This window comes from Euwallacea fornicatus, chromosome 18 (assembly GCF_040115645.1).
Source record: "Euwallacea fornicatus isolate EFF26 chromosome 18, ASM4011564v1, whole genome shotgun sequence".
NCBI classification, from domain to species: domain Eukaryota; kingdom Metazoa; phylum Arthropoda; class Insecta; order Coleoptera; family Curculionidae; genus Euwallacea; species Euwallacea fornicatus.
The window spans coordinates 637,620-656,791 of record NC_089558.1 but is presented as its reverse complement, the minus strand read 5'-3'; the positions used below and the strand labels follow the sequence as shown (position 1 = coordinate 656,791).

Genomic DNA, 19,172 nt, shown 5'->3' with positions numbered 1-19,172 from the left:
AAACAGTGCCAAATTTATATAAATATCATGTATCTTGTATTTCCTCAATTCCATTCCACACGAATTGGTTTGCGGAGCGACTACTCGGTCCGTTTGTCGGAGCCCCCTTATGCGAAAGGTGAAAACAAACAACCCGGCTACTTTTTAAAAGAGTTAATTCCTACTATGATGGGAAGTAATATACAATATAATAATAATAATAATAATAATAATAATAATAATTAAAATGTGTAAATTGTTAACTTCCGAATATACAGATGACAGTTTCTCTTTTTCTAACAGTAAATATTTAACATTATTTACAAACCATATAGCATAAAACCTTTTTCTAATAAAATGTAGAATTTAAAATAAATTCGAAAACAATACAAAAAGCATTCTTAAAAAAATCATATTATTTCTATCTCTTTGAAAAATAAATGCGAACACTACAATTTAACCACTTTAATTAAATGCCATTTCATGGACAATTAAAGGAGCAACAGAAAGACTAATTAAAATACTTTATTTTATATTCTACATTTACAGAGAAACATTAGTTGACAGTTTTCTCTGGCCAATTGTGCCTAAATGTAAATTCTGTGTCTTTATTACTTAATAGAACGACCTTTTCGCATTTAAAAAAATCACAGTACTACTGCAGATCCTTTCTGTATTGGAAAAACTAGGATTTTTAATCGATAATTTTGTTCTTTACGCAATTACCTGACAATATCACTCGACACTCTGAATTGCGGTATCGTTCTGGCCATCTCCTTCTTCGCGTTTCATGTTCTGAATTTGATTCTCGGGGCTTTTATCTGTAGGTGACGTATTTGCTAAGAAAAAAAATCACTAATAATAACAAGCAATAGAACTTCCATTGAAAGCAATGAAGATATACATTCTGAGATGTATGAATCACGATGTAAATCATATTATTCTGGTTGCATTTACGTTATTCTTAGTCTCTCACCTTGATCAAATGGGTCCGTTACGACATTACTTAATTTGTCATTCGATTGGGACCTAAAAATGCCAAGATCTTGCATTTAAGGACTCCCTTTGCATCATACTGACCTTAAAAAATCCTCCTTCTGCGGCGCCCCCTCACTCAAAATGTCCTCATTTTCGCTCGCATCATTAGGTTCGGTATCGTCTTGCTCCCCGTTATTTTGCTGCCCATACATGGTGGCGGTATTTTCCAAGTTCTGCGTACCCGCCATTATGGCCGGAGATTGAATATTCAGTTTTCGGACTTTGTCACCTATAACAATCCCTGTGAAGTTCCAGCAAATGTTTTAAGCGCCCATTTACCTCTTCTCCAAAGTGTGATTTCCTGCTGCTTGAAATATCTCCTATCCTCCGTGTCCATTAGGACCAAATTCAAGAAGTACCTAACTGAGAACTTTTTATTAACATCCCGCATTGTGGGTGTTAAATCATAGCCGGCCAAAAACACACGGATTGGGATGCTTTCTCCTGAGAAGCACAAGATTTAGATAGAAGCTTATTGATAATGAATATATCTACCTCGAACAGGTGCCCCATCCATGATTTCATACTTAGCAATGGTTACATTATCCGTAAAAGTATTAGGTCCAGATCCGGTAGTCTCCCGTTTAATAATAGCAATTTCCATATGTTTAATTTTTATTCGCACTAATAGAAAATATATTTTCCCCACTATCACATCTTTTAAATGATACCTATTAACAACCAAAATTTATTGAAACTCATGTGAACTATGATTCAGTCTTACTTTGACTTATTATATTCAAACTCAATGTGTAAGCAGTCTTCAATTCCAACCTCCATTTTAATTGAGTTATTCATTTCTGGATAACTGCACAGGGTATGCACAGCAATATCTAATTCTTTGACAATATCTGCTAAACGCCGAATTATTGTTACTCTAAGGAAGTATCTTAAACGCACATTGCCCCCTATAACAATGTTTCCTTTACACTCTTATATGTATAATGATGAAAATTTTGATCCCCACCATTGGGATCCTCATTACAAAAAGTTATGTGTTTTCACTTTTTTCAAAATATAAGAATCATAATAGATAATAATGTAGATTTTTGATAATCATTCACATCCAGGACATTTTCCAAATGTAATTAAACTTGTGATTGCCATCCTTTCAAAGATTCCAATGGTAGGCACCCAAATTTTTTACTACAATGTATAAAAGTAGAAAGAGTGCAAATATTACCAGTGTACACCTCATATGGTTTCTCAACATTACTAAACTCAAAAGGATAACTTGTATGGGCAATCATATCCCCAGGTCGAGCCAACTCTTTCACTAAAGAAGTAAATTCATGATGATTGCCTCTGTCATAAAACATCTCAATTTGTCCTATGAATTCAATTTTGATACCCTGATGTTCAAGTTTGCTGCCTGGCTTTTTCAAGCTCACATTCACCTAGGAAATCGAAATTAAGCGGATTTGCAAACTATGTTTGCCACTTAAGTACCTTGCCAGACACGGTTTCACCATCGTAATACAAAAGCATGCGCTCTTTCTTGCCATCCTCGTTTTTTACCTCTGCAGTTTTACGTGCTTCTTGTCCGTCGAGGTAAATGTCGATTTCTGCGGACTGACCAAAGCCAAAAAAACTCTGGAATTTGTAGATAGATGAAATACAATGGAAACCGCCTACCAACTAATGATAACAACTTACCATCATTAACTTCCTCTAAGGACTTGCTTGGGTTACAACCTAATGAACTAAAACTTACAAATTACACCGTTTGCAGACAGTTAATTGGTTGTAAAACATTAATCTTTTTGATAAAAAATGGTTAAATGTGATGTGAAGAATCTACAGAGCACTGGTCAAGAAATCTACTGACCCATAAATACGTTTATAACTGATAACAGTGAATGGTTTCTGGGAAATTTATGAGCAGAGTATTCGATTAATTAAAATGTTCTACAAAATAAAACAATTTATATTTCGTTATTGACAATAATAAATTATCCCAATTGAAAGTAAAAACATGGAACTTCCACCTTAACCGAAATTTGACAATTAGATGTCATTCACTAGATGACAGTTAACTCGAATGTCGAGCAAATAGATCATACTTCAAATGTCTTAAGAATTCCTCGGTATGTAAACAATGTAGACAAAATTGAAAATCTTTAATTTGATAAAACAAAAAAAAAAACTATGCTTACGACTCACTGATGAACAGAGTAAGGTTAAGGGATAAAATAAAGCAACAAATTCCGATTTTTTTCTTATTTTAATTACCACCAGACTATTATGAACAGCCCAATGATTCATAATAAAACAATACATTTAACAGGTCGTAACATTGCTTTTCACAAATAAATTTCACTTCAATGCGCTTTGCTTGATCCGCGTTCTATTATTATTATTATTATTATTATCATAACAAATACTTCATGATAAACCTAAAGGAGATTGGCGGCAATAAGTTTGTCGTTCTGCGATATTGCCAATATTCTATTATGTAAATCTTTCGCTTTACGGTACCGTTTATTGTTTAAAAACCTGGATACAAATAAATAAATTTACACCTAAATATTGTATATACAATATTGTTCTAAGTTATGCCTGATGCAAAATCGAACAGTTCGAGGACAACGTTACACCAATAAAAAATGGAGCGATTCAAAGTCGTTTTCTTGGTGTCTTACCTTTCGGAATGATTTGTTTTTGTTACAACTGAGGCACAACCACAAACAATTCGTGGAACAACGAAAAAAATTTATCTAGGCGAACCTCAAAGCAAAATATGAGGTTCGATGACTGAAGATGGAGTGTTACGAAAAAGTAATGTGCGACGGGGTGGAGTTGTTTAAAAGAGGTTTTTGATTTCATCGTAAAGTACCAGGACGATGGCACCACCGGTACCTCTAAGGACGTTGGAGAACGCGCCCTTGAAGAATGCTCCAGCACCTGAAAAAAAAAAAACGTTAGTCAAACTTGATCTACAGATAAAGAACAAACCATCAAGTACCTTCTTGTTTAGCGATCGTGGCCCAGCAGTGAGCAGTGCTTTTGTAGACGACTTCACTTTTAGCCCTTCCAGATTGCATCATCATACGCCTACGCACGGTGTCGAATGGATAGGAAATAATACCGGCAACGGTGGTTACAGTCTGTAAGAAAAATCCCATTTTAAATTGAACTATAAGTCACAGACCGGCAATTTTTTGTACCTGAGCAATAGCCCACGAAATGACAAGAGGAGTGTTCTTAGGATCAGGCAGGATACCCTTGGCTGTGTCGTAGAAACCGAAGAAGGCCGCTCTGTAGATGATGATGCCCTGTACTGAGACACCAAATCCTTTGTACAGACCGCCAAGACCGTCAGATTTGAAAATCTTGACCAAGCAGTTACCCAAACCGCTGAATTCACGATCAGCTCCAGCTTTACCTACATCGGCGGCCAATCTAGAATTCAATCATTGTAAAAAATTTCCGAAAATTTGTTAAATCAATTATAACGTACCTAGTCCTAGCGAAATCAAGGGGGTAGACGAAGCAAAGAGAGGTGGCTCCGGCAGCACCACCAGATGCCAAGTTTCCAAGGAAGTACCTCCAGAACTGGGTTTTCTTGTCGACGCCACTCAAGAAGATTTGCTTGTATTTGTCCTTAAAAGCGAAGTTCAAAGCTTGTGTGGGGAAGTATCTGTGATGGTGACGATATTATGAAACTGTTGCAAAGACGTTTTTTTGGGTGATTCCTACCTGATTACGTTAGCAGTATTACCACGCCAGTAGGCTAATACACCTTGTTCTTTGGGGATTCGAACGAAACAGTCGACCATACCTGAGGACAATAGAATTGTTTGATACATTAAGGGAGTCATAAATGAAATTATTCTCCATTAAACGATCGCCATTGATCCCCCGTATTAATGCATAAACCCAAAGAAGAAAGTTGAAGATTTTACAGATAAAATAAACTTTTTGCAGGTATCTTTCATGACCTGAAAAGTTATCAGATCTTGAAATTTTAAAATAAATTGAAAGAAAAAAGCTTCAAATTCTTCATTATGAGTCTATCTCACAATAATATTTTTACGACTTGTATAAACTGTTTAACGTAAAATTTACATTTGATGAAAAAAACAGAAATGAACATCAAGTTACAGAAATACCGTTTTTACAAAACAAGCTATTAGTATTTTAAAATCAAATTAACATAAACTCGTGTACATCTTACGGCTCAATAAACCCCTTAATAATGCGAATTTGATGATAATATTACTTTATTGACACCCAGCGGTGTGTGAAACACCACTGTATCACATAATCTTCACACCTTTATATCTCTATCTGTATAATAATTCTTCCATGGCCAGAGATACACTGTGCATTTTCATCTTTACAAAATCTTTTATCAAAAAAGCCAGTTTATCGTTGGCAATGGAAAATCAATTAATAGCTCATGTCCTTCAAACTAGTAGGGCTACACAATGGCTTATCGCATAACTGAAAAGGCCATGTAACCATTTGCAAAACTTGTGCCAAGAAATTGCCATGATTTGAACTGGCTGAAAATGACTAATAAAGTACTTACTATGCTAAGAAATTAGTGGCTTATGGCCTGCACCCATAGCTTCCCAAAAAGTTTACGATGAGGCTAATTTATGCATTATCCAAAAAATATTTGAAGTGCTAAAGTTTTATGAAAAATCCCCAGTTTTTTGAGACAGTGAATCATCACCAGGATTGTATAAGTTATAAAATTAATAAAGCAAATTTAATTTTAATTCTCCCTGAAATGACATATTTTACTAAATGATGCATTTTATCCAGTCGATACACTTCTAAGCTACTCATATGACACGGTTCTCATTAAATGCTCACAACCAATGCTACTACTGTTGTTTTAGTAGTGTTCTAAATGTTATTTAAGGCTCATTTAATATACAAAACACCTGTACATTTCTTTTTGTGAAGACGCAGTTCATAAATAAGTTAATATATAAGCAAGATCATAAGAGGCTAGATCATGCCATCATTCCTTGAAATATTCAAACTCTTCTTCCAATAATTGAATTTATGTTCCAGTTTGGTAGAATCACATGATACCCTATTTACACCAATTTTATAGGTGAAGACACTGAAGACCTCTACATTTGAATACACGTTTTTCAAACTCTTACAGAAACATTTACTTTCATACACATTATCTTGAACTTCACCATAAATTTTACCTTCATATTCAGTTACCAGATATTAATGTTGAAATCCCAAAATAAAAAATAAAGCTCAATTTTAAAAGCCTTTCAGGGGAATATTAAATGTGTTTTGTGGCATAGCAAGTAGTCATTCAGAACAAAGGCCTATATCAGCATGTTAATGCTGCAAATGGTAACAGAATTATTCACATGATAGCAACATCATATCAGCACCAGATTATTTTTGTTATATTATATTATCGTATTGCTCTCTGATTACAGTTTTCTGTGTGCTTTGCATTCCAATCTAATGCTCTTCTTTCTAGGTCTAATTAAATATTAATTTTATGTTTTGCTCATTCAATGAAATTCAATAATTAAATAAAGGATGAATTATACATAAATTGGGCAAAATATTTTGAGACTCTTAGACTAAACTTCATAGTCATTTTAGCCATTTGTCTGTTAATATGCCTATCTTGAAGATGAAAAGGCGAAGGCCTTGTCAAGAAACTTAGTAAGCCCTAACTCTCTTTTTACTACTCCTCTAACCAGATTATTACGAAAAGCCAAACCACATTGGAATGAAAATTTAGAGCCAGACACCGTCCTAAATGCATCTAACATCCACGTATTTATCGCATACTTTGCTTCAGCATGTGCCCAGCCTTCTGACCTCAACCACTGTAAAAATTCCCAGCGTGGTACGCATCTCCAATCTGACGTCAGCATCAGGCACAACGTGTTCGCTTCGTCATTGACTGTTCGCAACGTCGCGCGCACTGCCGATTCTAAAATTAGGCGAATCATTTTCGAAAAACCTTATTTTTAAATTCGACCCATTGCTCCGAACTATCTATGTTATGTAACGTTTTTTCCGTTGGCCTAGAGACCCTCAAAAACTTGGCACCGCTCTTATCGATCATACGGGTGCAAAGTGTCAAAAGCGTCGTTGCCAAATCCATTGACCGTTAGATAACGCGGTTTTTAATTGATAAATTTCCTATGTTTAAATCCATTGTATTGTCGCACTAGCATAGGTCAAACTCCCTCGTAATATAAATTGCTTTTAAATGATTTGAATGAATACTGGATGTAACCTGAAAGACTTTAAACTTGGCAACGTTTTATGACTAAGAAATTGGCCACGCGACGCGATAATTAGGAACTGTAGCGTCTTAAAACGAAAAAATGACTTTTATTGTCAGTGATTGGTGGTCAATAACACTGATTATAGATAAATTGCAAAATAGGTACATAGAGAGCACAGGGAATCGATAAGCATGGTGTGACGTGGAGGCCTTGAAAAGGCACATGACGAGGTTAAGTTGCAGACAGAGGAAATAAAATGGCTGCCTAGACCTGAAGGGCAATAAAAACCGCTATTAGCACTTTTCCCCTGCTTTGCCATACAGTCTCATTATTGTTACGTCACAATGTGGTAAATTACCTCGAAGCAGACATGATGCATTATGTAACCACTTGTACGTGCTAAGTATGGGCGTTTTTTTTGTAACTTATACCTACCAAATGCACCCTTACGGTTAGAAAAAGGCCGACTTACCCTTGTAGCGTTGATCTTCAGGGATTTGTTTGGAGATGTGTTGCACTTGCAACAGCAATTTGACACGTTCGATGGGGGCCACGCATGTCTTGGAAACGGCTGCAGAGATGCCACCAGCGAGGAAATCTTTCATAAAAGCAACGGGATCGCCGAGAGACATTTTGTTCTTAGTTTGGGTTACTGGTAAGGCTTGAATTTAAGGGTATGTACGACGATTTAGTCCAGGTGTATTCGGACCGCGCACTGAACTGCGAGTGAACAAGAGGTGTTCGACGCAAACCGAGAAACGTGAGAGAGAGGGCGCCGGTCATGTGCTCTACGACTGGGCTGTGGACAGGAATAGATGTTTTGCGTGCGCAGCATTATGACGTTTGTTTTGAACAGTGCGGTACTTATAATTTTGAGAAAAGTCTGGGAGAAAATTTTTAGTGAACTACACCACTGTAGACCTCGACTACAGGTCAAAATTACGCACACTGGAAATTACACGATTTATACAAATAGATTATAAAATTGCGATTCAAGAATGATGGCAGATAGAGCTACGCGTGCGGCATTTTCCTAAATTTAATATTTTTTCTTTGCACTTTCTTTATCTCCTTCACAAGGTCAACCATATCACCCTGCACTGCAAGGTCGCATAAATTTTATTATATCTATGGTATACACACACACACACACAAGACGTTCAATTAAATACCAATAATATAATTAATCATAATCGTGTTAAGTTTAAATGTATATTAAGAACGAATGGTTCAATATGACCAAATCTCGTTTCGGCTGAATGCGCCTCTCGTATATGCGAATACCCCTTGACGATTACCTGATATATGCTTGACATGTTGCTACAGTCACTGAGTTCATGGGCCAGGCCTGAAATTGTGGTATAGTATTAGAGTGCAGGTACTCTAGTACAAGCACTCCCAACCCCAATTTTAATCTTCCGAGCGTCCATTTTTTCGGAACAGCCATTTAAAAAAAAAAAATTATTTTGTAATTGCGCCATCTATCGTGTCGTTCATACAGCAGGAATGTGAGTGATATAATTATTTTGAAAAGAATATACTTTTTAGAGTTAATAACGCATATACTGAATATCCTTAAAACCACTTTGATATAAGAGATAAATCAGTTATCGAAAATTGTATCAGTTGTCATAGAATGGCGAATTCGCTTAGCTAAATAGTGCGCATCAAAAGCGCCCAAATGGCTACGTTTTTCATAATCTTTTGTTATTTATGATATTTTAAAACATATCAGACTGACTTAAATGCAGATGTAACTTTAAGCCGCCACTTTGTCGCATTTGCTTCGATAACGGAACTACAATTAGGGACACCTTTACTAATTTTGTAGATAGAAAAATATTCTTACGTCAAAACTATTCGCACATATTCCACAATCCCCATAAAAAAATTATAAAACATTTTAAATTTAGATCACTCATTACGTAGGGAGTTGGCAATACAAACTCGAATTGAGCGGCATTGAGCTTTGTCCAAAATATTCAAGTTCATTCAGTCAGCTGATGAGACGTTATGCAAACTCGAAGGACCGAAATATCATTTATACAATGTGACCATTGGTCAGTGTTTGACATTTCGGTTGTAAATATATTCTATAGACGGACACAGCAAGGGCATTCGCGCACAAATAAACATGCACTTTGCGACATTTGCAATTGCGTGTTTATGTCTGACGTTCGTTAAAAAAAATAACATTGTTGTTTGAAGAATTTGCGGTGTTTTCGTAGGTGCATGAAAACTTTTTTCCCCATGAAAGCGATTTAATGAAGATAGAAGGTTTTTATAATGATTTGCAGACTCGTCGAGTAGACAAAGGATTATAAAATAGGAACAAATTAAAACGTAGGGTGACATAGTATTATTTGTCTCCAAAATATCATATACAAATTTTAACATTTGAAAAAATAAAACGATTTTTCTTTACAATTGTCTTGTGTGATTTACCCTTACTGCTCGTTGGTAACCTAAAGCCGTTCTTGGAGCTCTTTTTCATGTACATGACTAATTGAACATGCCTATAAAAGTTCAAATCCAAATGTCAAAACAAAAGTATCTCTCCATCTCTTTGTAACTAACCGAAAGTTATGTGCTGAGGAAAGAAAGAACGATTCTCGTTCAGCAATATGACTTGCACAATCATACGAATGAAGTAAATAACCTAAGAAAAAATTTCAATTTTCTTTGATTTTCCATTGATTGATTTTCCATCGAAAACTACCTTAAGAACAGAAAGTCATAGAACTTCTCCTACTAAAAATCACGAGTAACTAGGATATGGCCAAACAAGGTGGAATACTTCAGTTCCTCACAGGATTATACTACGACGAATTTAAATGGTGCCTAGATTTCGCAATTCTCCAAAAGTAAGGTTATAATACCATGATTTTTTTTTTGCAGGGCTCTGGTAAAAAGCATCGGAATTTTCGCTCTCGGGATCAGAATAGCCCAAGAATGCCAGGGAGTTGAGTTGGTACCCTCGCAAGTTTAGTTCTATGTTTAATTAGTTTTAATAGATGTGGTATCCTAAGGAAAATTAAAGGTGGCTAAAATGAGGTGCCAGTGTATTATTTATTTTACTATTGTGCTCCTGGGGCTGGTTTTATACCCCGTTTCCACCAAGATCCCAACCAGTGAACGTGCCTCACCTAATTTCGTCTACATCTTAACTGATGATCAGGATTTAATGTTGAATGGCCTGGTGAGTATGAGTGAAGAATGTGACTCTTTAAAAGCTATTAAGATTTATGCAAAAAATGTATAAATTTTCTGAGTTTGAGTTTTTAGTCTTGGGTTGCCTGCTAATGCAGATTGGGGTTAGTCAAGACGAAATTTGTCAATGTGCTTAGCTTTTTGAATATCTGGTAATTTGCTAGGTAGATAGTTTTGGTGGAAATGGAGATTTGGTGAATGCTCTGTTTTGATTTTATTATATGACAGTTGTCATTCTGACAAAGTTATCAGACACTTGAAAACAGGACCCTCTAGCCAAAAATTATGAAAGAATATAAAAAACTTAAATGTATTGTGCGTCATAGTGCAAACTTGTATCTGCTTTGGGCTCCTAATTGAAAATATTATCATAGAGCTATGGCAGAGATGAGTAACTATTCTGTTAAATATGCTGTTCTTTGACAAAACTAACGATATGAGGTCTGGCAGTAAATGTGTGACAGTCATCAGATATAAGTAAAATAATTATTTGGCACATGTCAATTAGGACTTAGAGAAAATTTACAAGGTGAGATTTTGCTGTTTTGGAATCAGATTTCCCCCATCTTATTTATCACTTAAACTTAAAACTTCTCCTCCTTAAAGTTATTAAAGAGAATTCAATTGCAGATTGCCATGAAAAAGTCCTTGAGCCTAATTGGAGATCGAGGAAAGTTCTTTGAACATGCGGTAAGCAAAAATATTATAATATTGAAATTCCACTCACGTTGGACAATTTTTTTGGAACATTAAAATCACCTTTCAGTATGTTAACACTCCTCTATGTTGCCCCAGCCGCAGTTCCATATTAACAGGCAAATACCCTCACAACATGGGGGTGGTCAACAACTCTTTATCAGGCAATTGCTCAAGCTTGTACTGGCAAAAGTATCACGAGCCTCACTCCGTGGCTGCGATTTTGAAAAACAGGGCCAATTATACCACTTTCTATGCTGGAAAATATTTAAATCAGGTTGCTGGAATTTTTATCTTTTAAGTGCAAAACTTATTGTTTATTATAGTATGGTTCTCGATATACTGGTGGCACTGCTTATGTCCCCAAAGGGTATGATTGGTGGGTGGGCTTAAAAGGCAATTCTAAGTATTACAACTATACACTGTCCATTAATGGGACCAATTTACCAGTTAAGAACTTATATTTGACAGATTTGCTGGTAAGAATTGCAAATAGACAAAAAGAAATTTATTAGTGCAATTGATGCAATTATAGGCCAACTACAGTTTAGCCTTCTTAAATCAGAGATTTATTGAAACTTCACCATTTTTTATGATGGTGGCACCTCCTGCCAGCCATTCGCCATTTATTCCACCGAAACGCTACGCCAATAAGTTTCCTGGGGCCAGTGTGGTGAAGAATCCTTCGTTCAACCATACCCCACATAATGTAGGTAATCTCCATGATAAATACGCCCATTGGTCTAATTTGTGAATTTAACAGAAACATTGGATTGTGAAGATGCCCCCCAAGCGCTTACCCAATAACATAACAATACTAAATCAGATTCACAGAAGGAGATTGCAAACTCTTCTTGCAGTGGACGATTTAGTGGAGCGCATAGTTTTGCAATTGAAAAAGCTCAAGATATTCCATAAAACTTACTTTATTATCAACTCAGATAATGGATTCCACATTGGTAATGGCTTTGGAATGGTTTTGAGAAGTCTTCAAATTAAAAGTGTAGATTTCAGGTCAGTTTGGACAGCCCTGGGATAAGAGACAGCCCTACGAGGCAGACACTCGAGTTCCACTGTTGATAAGCGGCCCGGGAGTAGGTAAAAAGATCCTTGAACCTTATCCTGTGTCAGCGGTGGACATAGCGCCTACAATTTTGGGTTTGATTGGATCTACTTTTCACTTAAATTTTTGAATATATATGGAAGTTTCATAGATTTGGCGGGAATTAAGCCGCCCCACCACATGGACGGCAAAAGCTTTAAGAAGCAACTATTGAATAAGAGAAATAATATCGGTTACAAGTTCGTTTTCATGGAGTATTGGGGCGAGGGGGCCGCCACAGATAAATCGGTCGACAAAAGTTGTCCTTGGGGTTTCGACACCAACGTAACAGTATGTTTTCCTTTTCTGAAGAGTACGTGAGTTTTATCCACGATTCCTTTTCATAGGAGTGTAGTTCTAATCAATGGTGCAAATGCCAGGATAGCCGCAATAACACTTACACCTGCGTGGTAGAATTCAAAGACGAACTACGCTTCAAATTTTGTCGGTTTGCAGATAGAGAGGTAAGAATAAGCAAAATTATTCATCTTCAAGTCATCTGAATTGCAAGAGCCCCTTAGTCTTTTATCATTCCTGTTGCTCAACATTCAACTATGTAATTTAGTCGGGCATTCTCAAAGTTTTTACGCAACGTTATCAAATCTAGAGAAAATCCTGTTAGTTCAGTTTAGGAGAAAGGGGAAGTATGCAGTTTTTGTTTCGATTTTTGTGCTTGTGTATCATTGACTTGAAGTGGACCGCTTTGTTAAAAGTTAGTAATCTCAGAACTGGCCTTCGTAGTGCTTCAGTGGATCATAAACCAAATGTAACGCTTGGAAGATACGAAGCGAGTTAGGAGACGAGAAAAACTCATCTGTTTATGTCTTGTATATTTCCAGCGATTTGTAGAAGCCTACAATCTCTTCCTCGATCCCTATGAATTGAAGAATGTTTACCCCAGAATGAACTCGAAACAGGTTCGATATTACAACAACGTTTTGAACAAGTTCAAAAAGTGTTCGGGTAGGTCTTGCAAAAAGTTATGAAAATAGCGGGCGTTCACGCCCCATTCTTTTAGACGTGTAATGGGACTTTTCTGCCTGATTCGGGCTGTCATTGTACGTTCTAGTAGGTGTGTAGACGCATTCATTAATCGAATTTATTCGCAGCTTGTAGACTGATAAACGCTTAAATGTGGAGTGTTGTGGTGCACAAAAAAAGTATTACGGTTGTGGTTGCTGGCGGTTGACGTGTCTTGCTTGATGATGATGTATGTAAAAGTCTTATTTACCAGATTTAATTTACTCCTTAACACCGTCCATATAAAGTAATCTTTCATTTACTGAACCACTCATCAGTATTGTCGACATTTTACTTATTATAACACAATAATAGGTACTAATAATAACTATCATTTCATAGTTTTAGATAATAATGATAATTATCAGGTATGGTTACTGGCAATAATAGATCATATAGATTTTAATGCAACATAATTTAGTAACGAGACATTTAAGGTTTGTGATTGTAGTTGTAATAAGGACTAAGTAATTCCGCTATAACGCTATGCAATATTTCACGGTAGATAAATTCAAGATCTCTATATATTTGTCAAAACGTCGATGGGAGATATTACGGTTTTAGTAAGTTTATTGATTCACAATTCAGAACGTTGATGATGGCATACGTCATCAAAATGGGGACGATTGAGGTATACACATAGATATGTATAATATATACTACATGTACAGGGTTGTCCAATTAAAAGAGTCTACTTGAAATATCTCGAATGGATTTTTTTTTCGGAAAATCCCGAGACGCGTCAATTTTATTATTGAAGTGGGACATTTTTAGATCCTAAATTCGTAGGTGTCATCTCCCTAAGCATGGGTGGAAACCCCTTCAAGAATCTTAAAAGGCATAGTGGGTCCAGTGATACAGCAAATTAAAGGTATTTCAATTCTCTTTACAAATATGCTGATATTTTTTACTCCGCCTTTAAATATTGTAAAAAACAGTTTTAGAACATTGGTGAAATAAATCGAAAAAAAAATTAAACAATGTTTTATTTAATTAAGTGTTCAAATTACGACCCATTTGCTTCCTTACAATAATAAAGCCTTTGTTGAACCTTTTCCCGAATATTTTGTAGCATTTCGGAAGATATTTCACCACCTGCTATGACTATTCGGTGGCGACGATCTTCTAAAGAGGTAGATTTCGTTTTATAAACAACAATTTTAAAACTCCTATAAGAAAAAGTCCAATGGTATTAAATCAGGTGATCTTGGGGGCCATTGAATTCCTTTTGTTCTACCTGATAGTCTGACAAGTGAATCTTACCTCAATCTGCTTCTAGACTTCATCCACTTTCAAATTGTGGACATCCTCGAAAACGACGATCAGACCCTAGAGAATGATACATTTTTTCAACAGGATGGTGCTTTGCCACACTATGCAGTTCCTATACGTAACTTTTTAAATAACCATTTTCTCGAACATGGGATTGGTAGAAGAGGTTCGACTGAATGGCACCGTGAGGGGGATGACTGCACCTATCAATGTATGATTTAAAAACGTCCCCCTTAAAAGTAAAATTGACGTGTCTCGGGGTTCTCTGAAGAAAAAAAATCTATTCAAGGTATTTTGGGTGGATTGTTTTAAATGGATCACCCTGTATAATACATGTATCTGTTGAGGTCCGCGAATTAATAAAATCTGAATCTTAATTTTACTAGAAAAATATGTCTCTAAGTCGAGGAAGAACCGAAAATTACTGCGAGGTAGTCTTCGATACTGATAAGGACATTGTAACTTGCCTAATATGAACTTTATAGTATTTTTGGATTTATTATATTAAACTGTATTTAATGTGAATATAATATTTATTATTAAGATGTTATTGAGTCTGTACTAAGCAATTGATAAATAAAAGAATTTTTATCTTCTCCCACGTTTATTAAATATACTACAAAACACTTCGGTTGATAACACCAGCAGTAGAAGTATATTTCTTACTCCTCCCAGTCAACGCAATTATCTGCTCAGACACCTCCACGGCTACCCTAACTTGCGCCTCGCCAGTACTGGCCCCCAAATGTGGAGTTGCCACCACTTTACTATGCCCGATAATCTCCAGGGTTACAGGATCTGTAGGAGGCTCCTGTTCGTATACATCAATCCCTGCACCTCCGCACTGCCCAGATTTAAGGGAGGCCAAAAGGTCTTTCTCACAGATGATTCCTCCTCGGGCTACGTTAATTATGCGGACGCCTTTTTTGCATTTTGAAAGAACGGATGCGTTTATTAGATCTGGAATTTGAAGCATTTTTAATTTTAAATAATTGAAGAAGCGCGCAAGTACTTCTGGTCGCAGGAATGAGAGGTGTGTGAACGGTGATGTAGTCTGCAAGAGGCCATATAGCTTCAAGTTGGAGGTATTCGACGTTGAATTGTTTGGCCTCTTCCGGGGTTACGATGGGGTCAAAGCCGATTGTCTGAGGTTTTGAAGTAAATTGAAATAAATAAATAAAATGCAACAATGATACGCCGAATGAACTAAACCAATAATCATTTTTGGCAAAATGGCGAAGGCGAATGTTGGAAGGGTCATTGTGTCGTCAGTTTGACAGAAACTTCGTGGCTGCCTATGACGTCACAATAACCTCCTGACCTCAGAGGGATCGTATAGTTTTTTTCCTCGGACAGAATTTCAGGTTGCGACTCGAATAGGAAACTTGAAAAATATGCTTCAGCTGCTGCAAGCAGGCATCGTCAAAACCCTTACCCTCATTCCCCAGGCTTGCATCCTCAAAGCAACTTCCTTGCCTATCCTGCCCAGCCCTATAATGGCGAGAGTTTTCCCTGCAAGTTCATGTCCTGCATACAGTTTCCTGTCCCACCTGCCTGCCTTCAAAGATTCGCACGCAGCAGCCACGTTGCGGGCCAAGTTCGTAATTAACGTGCACGTTAATTCACAAGCACTTATGGCATTACCTCCAGGAGTACTATTTTATGGTAACAGAATGAGGGTAAATGGATAAGTAATATATGGACGAAATTACTTTAAAACTAAGACTTTGCTGGCTGTGGCTGCATCGACGTCAATGTTGTCCACTCCAGCTCCAGCCCTGCCGATCACCTTCAGCCGCTTTCCTGCCTGGATTACTTCAGAGGTGACTTTGGTGTCTGACCGGACAATGATTCCGTCATAATTCTGCAAAATTTATATTGTAAATACCTGCGCATCTAGGGATGACTATGTGTTGAGATTTTTACCCCGATTTCCTCGACTAGCTTCTCCTTGCTCAACTTGTATTTGCAGTCGACCTCGATGTCGAATTGCTTCAGCAGATCCACGCAGGCGTTATCTACCGCATCAGCGACTAGTACCTTTTTGATATCCATATTTTTTACAAGTTTTTCGATAATTGAGCACTGACTACACGTTCTCTCTCCCTGTTGCTGATCTGAAAATCAACTGTCGCTGTGAAGATTATATTAACCGCACGACCTTTGGGTTCGGTTCCGCCGATGCGTTGGCCTGCAGGCTGGTGGTATCGAGTCGATTAACTTGTTTACAATAACGGAATAAAAGCAAATACCCATACATATACGTTTAAACGAAATTATCATTTGTTTTCGAGTGATAAGAGACCCCCTGTGAAGCAAATTGTTGATCAAGTGTTGCAATCATGAAAAATAAACTGATTGCGAGGAGTTGCTAATTCGTGCGATAAAAGATGACATTGCTTCGCTTTCTGTGAGCAACTTGAGGTTGCTTAAAGTGAAAACATGATAATATGCCGTCGGAATTATCGTAATTTTTCATTACTTTTCAGAAAAGATCCACTTCCTAAGCCTCGACCCGTGATATCTCGAGAATCTCCAAGGCCAATTATTGTTAGAAAAAACGAGTCATGCACACTTTCGGGCCAACACTTTATCCAGTTCGTGTATGTTTTATGACACCTAAAACTCGATCATACAACGTAGTCTTAACGCCCTTGGCTCCAATGAAGCCCAGCTGGTTGAAATACTAATACTCAACGAGGTACCCGTCAACAAGCTTTGGTAATTGCTTCAGCAGCTTCTCGGCGTTCTTCTAGAACGGTTCTACGCCGATCGCGGTCCTTTTTTTCTGGCGATAATAAAGTTCTTTTACCGAAACTGCAGCACAGTGATCGTTTTTTACTATATTAAGCTGCAACTGGAGCCGTGATTTTTGTTGGATCATACGCAGGTGGTTCACGTGATCCGTAATAGTTTGTTTTCGCATATTCCGTGATCATATTGCCCGAACGAACCTATAAATGCACGTTATAGCGACTGATGTTTCCTTTTAAAAAGTGCATTGGCGTATCGGACAAAAGTATAATAGGATCAAATTTAATAATGTCTGCTTTTATTGAAAAAAATAATAAATCTCTTTTAATGCATGTTACGTCACTGAATCGCGTTCTTCCCAAGATTCTTTTATGAGCAAAGAAATTACAATTTTTTTCCCTGAAAGCGCATTGGCATATCAGACACAGATTCAAAGGTATAAATACTTACTAAAATTTACTCTCACGTTTTAGTTAAAAATAAAAAAAAAACGTTACTGGCTACATGCTACGCCACTGAATGTTGTACTGTTTAACACCCACAAAATTCCTTTAGAATCGGTGAAATTTATAATGCGCCCCTTGAAAGCGCAGTGGCGTATTAGACACAGATGTAAAGGGATGTTATGCGAACCTTACATTCTTCTATTTAAAAAATTATAATTCTCCTTCAATACGACTCGCCGTAATTTGCTACTGTTCAAAAGCTTTAAGATTGCTTTACGATTAGGGCACAAACTCTGAACAAACCTGCGGACATTTCTTGTCCCTAATGGAGCAGGTGCTTCATCGACAATCCTGCAGGCTTGTCTGAGAGCGACGTCAACGCATAATCCTGCAAAGAAAACCTTTCCAGACTCTGATACACATTAAGGAAATTGCCACGATACCGCGTCTTACTGATCACGATCATGTCCCATTAATAACCCTAGGATGTCCGAGCATATCTCATCGAAACCATCAATGGTGCAGATTTTGATGAAGAGTTGGGATATTGCGTCGGTGCAAGGGAGCCCGTAGAAGTGATGAAGATTCGTTAAAACTTATGTAAAGATGGAATTTAATGAATTCAGTTCGTGGTTGTTGGTTAATGAACAAATCGTAAGTTGATGACTAGAAAAGTGATTGGCAGAAGGGATCTATGGCCCCTGTTCGGATCGACCTATGACTTAAATTTGTATGCTACGTAGCATTTAATAACACGTTGCTGGTATGCAACCTTAAAACGATGGGCGAGAGCAGCAGCCACGCAGAGGATTGTTAAAAAAAATCTCCTTCCCATGACTATGAACCATTTACAAAAAAATTTAAGTAAAAAAATTCCGATACGACTGGGAAGTGAACCCGTGTCGCTCTCAGAACGGAAATTCGAGTCTTTATCGTTACAGATCTGCGCATGTTCACTTGTACATAGGCCGACTAAGTGATGTTCGTGACACTTCCTTGGCATAGTGGTATAAAACGAGAGTTTTAACAGCCAAAAGAATTCTCAAAGATGCCTAGAGAAATTCATGTTAATTATCTCAAGCTCGGACATATAATTCGCCAAAAGTAGCGGAATGGGACTTAGAACTCCACCCATATACCCAACGGGGCTCAGCGTGATTACTATTTCCACTTTATCTTTACATTCAGTACGAGTTGACAACAAGGCAATGGAGGCTGATGTGCCCTCTGAGAATACCATCAGAGTCAGCTTTGCCAGACCAGTATTATCAAGAGAAAAATCGATGGACGCAGAAATATCGTATTTTCCTTCTTCACGGAAAGTAAAATCCCAAAAGGCTGTTTCGGAACTGTTCAACTTCTGATGGTTCATGGACCGTCTGGTTCCTCTGGGATTGGCTGGAACCATACATCGTGACCTATAAG

The 19,172-nt window shown here is 37.1% G+C and overlaps 4 protein-coding genes across 6 annotated transcripts; 1 reads left to right on the top strand and 3 right to left on the bottom strand.

The window, feature by feature from the left end:
- Nucleotides 1–138: 138 nt before the first annotated feature.
- Vps26 (vacuolar protein sorting 26) lies at nucleotides 139–3,037 on the bottom strand. Of its 2 annotated transcripts, XM_066292837.1 has the most exons (10): nucleotides 2,674–3,037; nucleotides 2,467–2,610; nucleotides 2,201–2,414; nucleotides 1,742–1,925; nucleotides 1,513–1,688; nucleotides 1,297–1,461; nucleotides 1,060–1,246; nucleotides 956–1,008; nucleotides 706–818; nucleotides 139–650 (listed from the first exon to the last, which is right to left on the bottom strand). In XM_066292837.1, the coding sequence occupies exons 1-9, from the start codon at nucleotides 2,677–2,679 to the stop codon at nucleotides 715–717; spliced, it is 1,233 nt and encodes a 410-aa protein (XP_066148934.1). In that variant the 5' UTR covers nucleotides 2,680–3,037; the 3' UTR covers nucleotides 139–650; nucleotides 706–714. The 2 variants fall into 2 exon arrangements, with proteins under 2 accessions (XP_066148934.1, XP_066148933.1); XM_066292836.1 differs by having other exon boundaries at nucleotides 139–818.
- A 185-nt stretch (nucleotides 3,038–3,222) lies between these two features.
- Nucleotides 3,223–8,017, bottom strand: sesB (stress-sensitive B). Its single transcript, XM_066292842.1, has 6 exons — nucleotides 7,720–8,017; nucleotides 4,717–4,798; nucleotides 4,478–4,657; nucleotides 4,185–4,419; nucleotides 3,983–4,124; nucleotides 3,223–3,921 (listed from the first exon to the last, which is right to left on the bottom strand). Exons 1-6 carry the CDS (start codon nucleotides 7,877–7,879, stop codon nucleotides 3,821–3,823), a joined length of 900 nt encoding a protein of 299 aa, XP_066148939.1. The 5' UTR covers nucleotides 7,880–8,017; the 3' UTR covers nucleotides 3,223–3,820.
- A 1,806-nt stretch (nucleotides 8,018–9,823) lies between these two features.
- On the top strand, nucleotides 9,824–15,144 carry LOC136344926 (N-acetylglucosamine-6-sulfatase-like). Of its 2 annotated transcripts, XM_066292821.1 has the most exons (11): nucleotides 9,824–10,084; nucleotides 10,146–10,446; nucleotides 11,088–11,147; nucleotides 11,224–11,430; nucleotides 11,480–11,632; nucleotides 11,689–11,862; nucleotides 11,917–12,112; nucleotides 12,168–12,311; nucleotides 12,368–12,546; nucleotides 12,603–12,719; nucleotides 13,095–15,144. In XM_066292821.1, exons 2-11 carry the CDS (start codon nucleotides 10,297–10,299, stop codon nucleotides 13,239–13,241), a joined length of 1,527 nt encoding a protein of 508 aa, XP_066148918.1. In that variant the 5' UTR covers nucleotides 9,824–10,084; nucleotides 10,146–10,296; the 3' UTR covers nucleotides 13,242–15,144. The 2 variants fall into 2 exon arrangements, with proteins under 2 accessions (XP_066148918.1, XP_066148919.1); XM_066292822.1 differs by lacking the exons at nucleotides 9,824–10,084; nucleotides 10,146–10,446 and adding an exon at nucleotides 10,825–10,986.
- LOC136344931 (D-3-phosphoglycerate dehydrogenase) lies at nucleotides 15,133–16,760 on the bottom strand. The gene is made up of 5 exons (XM_066292838.1): nucleotides 16,474–16,760; nucleotides 16,260–16,411; nucleotides 15,983–16,202; nucleotides 15,560–15,692; nucleotides 15,133–15,507 (listed from the first exon to the last, which is right to left on the bottom strand). The coding sequence occupies exons 1-5, from the start codon at nucleotides 16,600–16,602 to the stop codon at nucleotides 15,164–15,166; spliced, it is 978 nt and encodes a 325-aa protein (XP_066148935.1). The 5' UTR covers nucleotides 16,603–16,760; the 3' UTR covers nucleotides 15,133–15,163.
- Between the last annotated feature and the right edge of the window lie 2,412 nt (nucleotides 16,761–19,172).

Excerpts from the sequence above, each read along its gene's own strand:
- Vps26 (XM_066292836.1), bottom strand. Across the intron at positions 2,415-2,466 it reads GTGAAACCGTGTCTGGCAAG|GTGAATGTGAGCTTGAAAAA; the intron begins GTACTTAAGTGG and ends TCGATTTCCTAG. Across the intron at positions 819-955 it reads AACGGACCCATTTGATCAAG|CAAATACGTCACCTACAGAT; the intron begins GTGAGAGACTAA and ends TTTTTTTCTTAG.
- sesB (XM_066292842.1), bottom strand. The coding sequence starts at position 7,879 with ATGTCTCTCGGCGATCCCGTTGCTTTTATGAAAGATTTCCTCGCTGGT. Across the intron at positions 4,125-4,184 it reads TTTCGTGGGCTATTGCTCAG|ACTGTAACCACCGTTGCCGG; the intron begins GTACAAAAAATT and ends TTTTTCTTACAG. Across the intron at positions 3,922-3,982 it reads CACGATCGCTAAACAAGAAG|GTGCTGGAGCATTCTTCAAG; the intron begins GTACTTGATGGT and ends TTTTTTTTTCAG.
- LOC136344926 (XM_066292821.1), top strand. The coding sequence starts at position 10,297 with ATGAGGTGCCAGTGTATTATTTATTTTACTATTGTGCTCCTGGGGCTG. Across the intron at positions 12,547-12,602 it reads GTTTCGACACCAACGTAACA|GAGTGTAGTTCTAATCAATG; the intron begins GTATGTTTTCCT and ends TCCTTTTCATAG. Across the intron at positions 12,720-13,094 it reads GTCGGTTTGCAGATAGAGAG|CGATTTGTAGAAGCCTACAA; the intron begins GTAAGAATAAGC and ends GTATATTTCCAG.
- LOC136344931 (XM_066292838.1), bottom strand. The coding sequence starts at position 16,602 with ATGGATATCAAAAAGGTACTAGTCGCTGATGCGGTAGATAACGCCTGC. Across the intron at positions 16,412-16,473 it reads AGCTAGTCGAGGAAATCGGG|AATTATGACGGAATCATTGT; the intron begins GTAAAAATCTCA and ends TAAATTTTGCAG. Across the intron at positions 15,508-15,559 it reads TCTCATTCCTGCGACCAGAA|ATCTAATAAACGCATCCGTT; the intron begins GTACTTGCGCGC and ends TTCAAATTCCAG.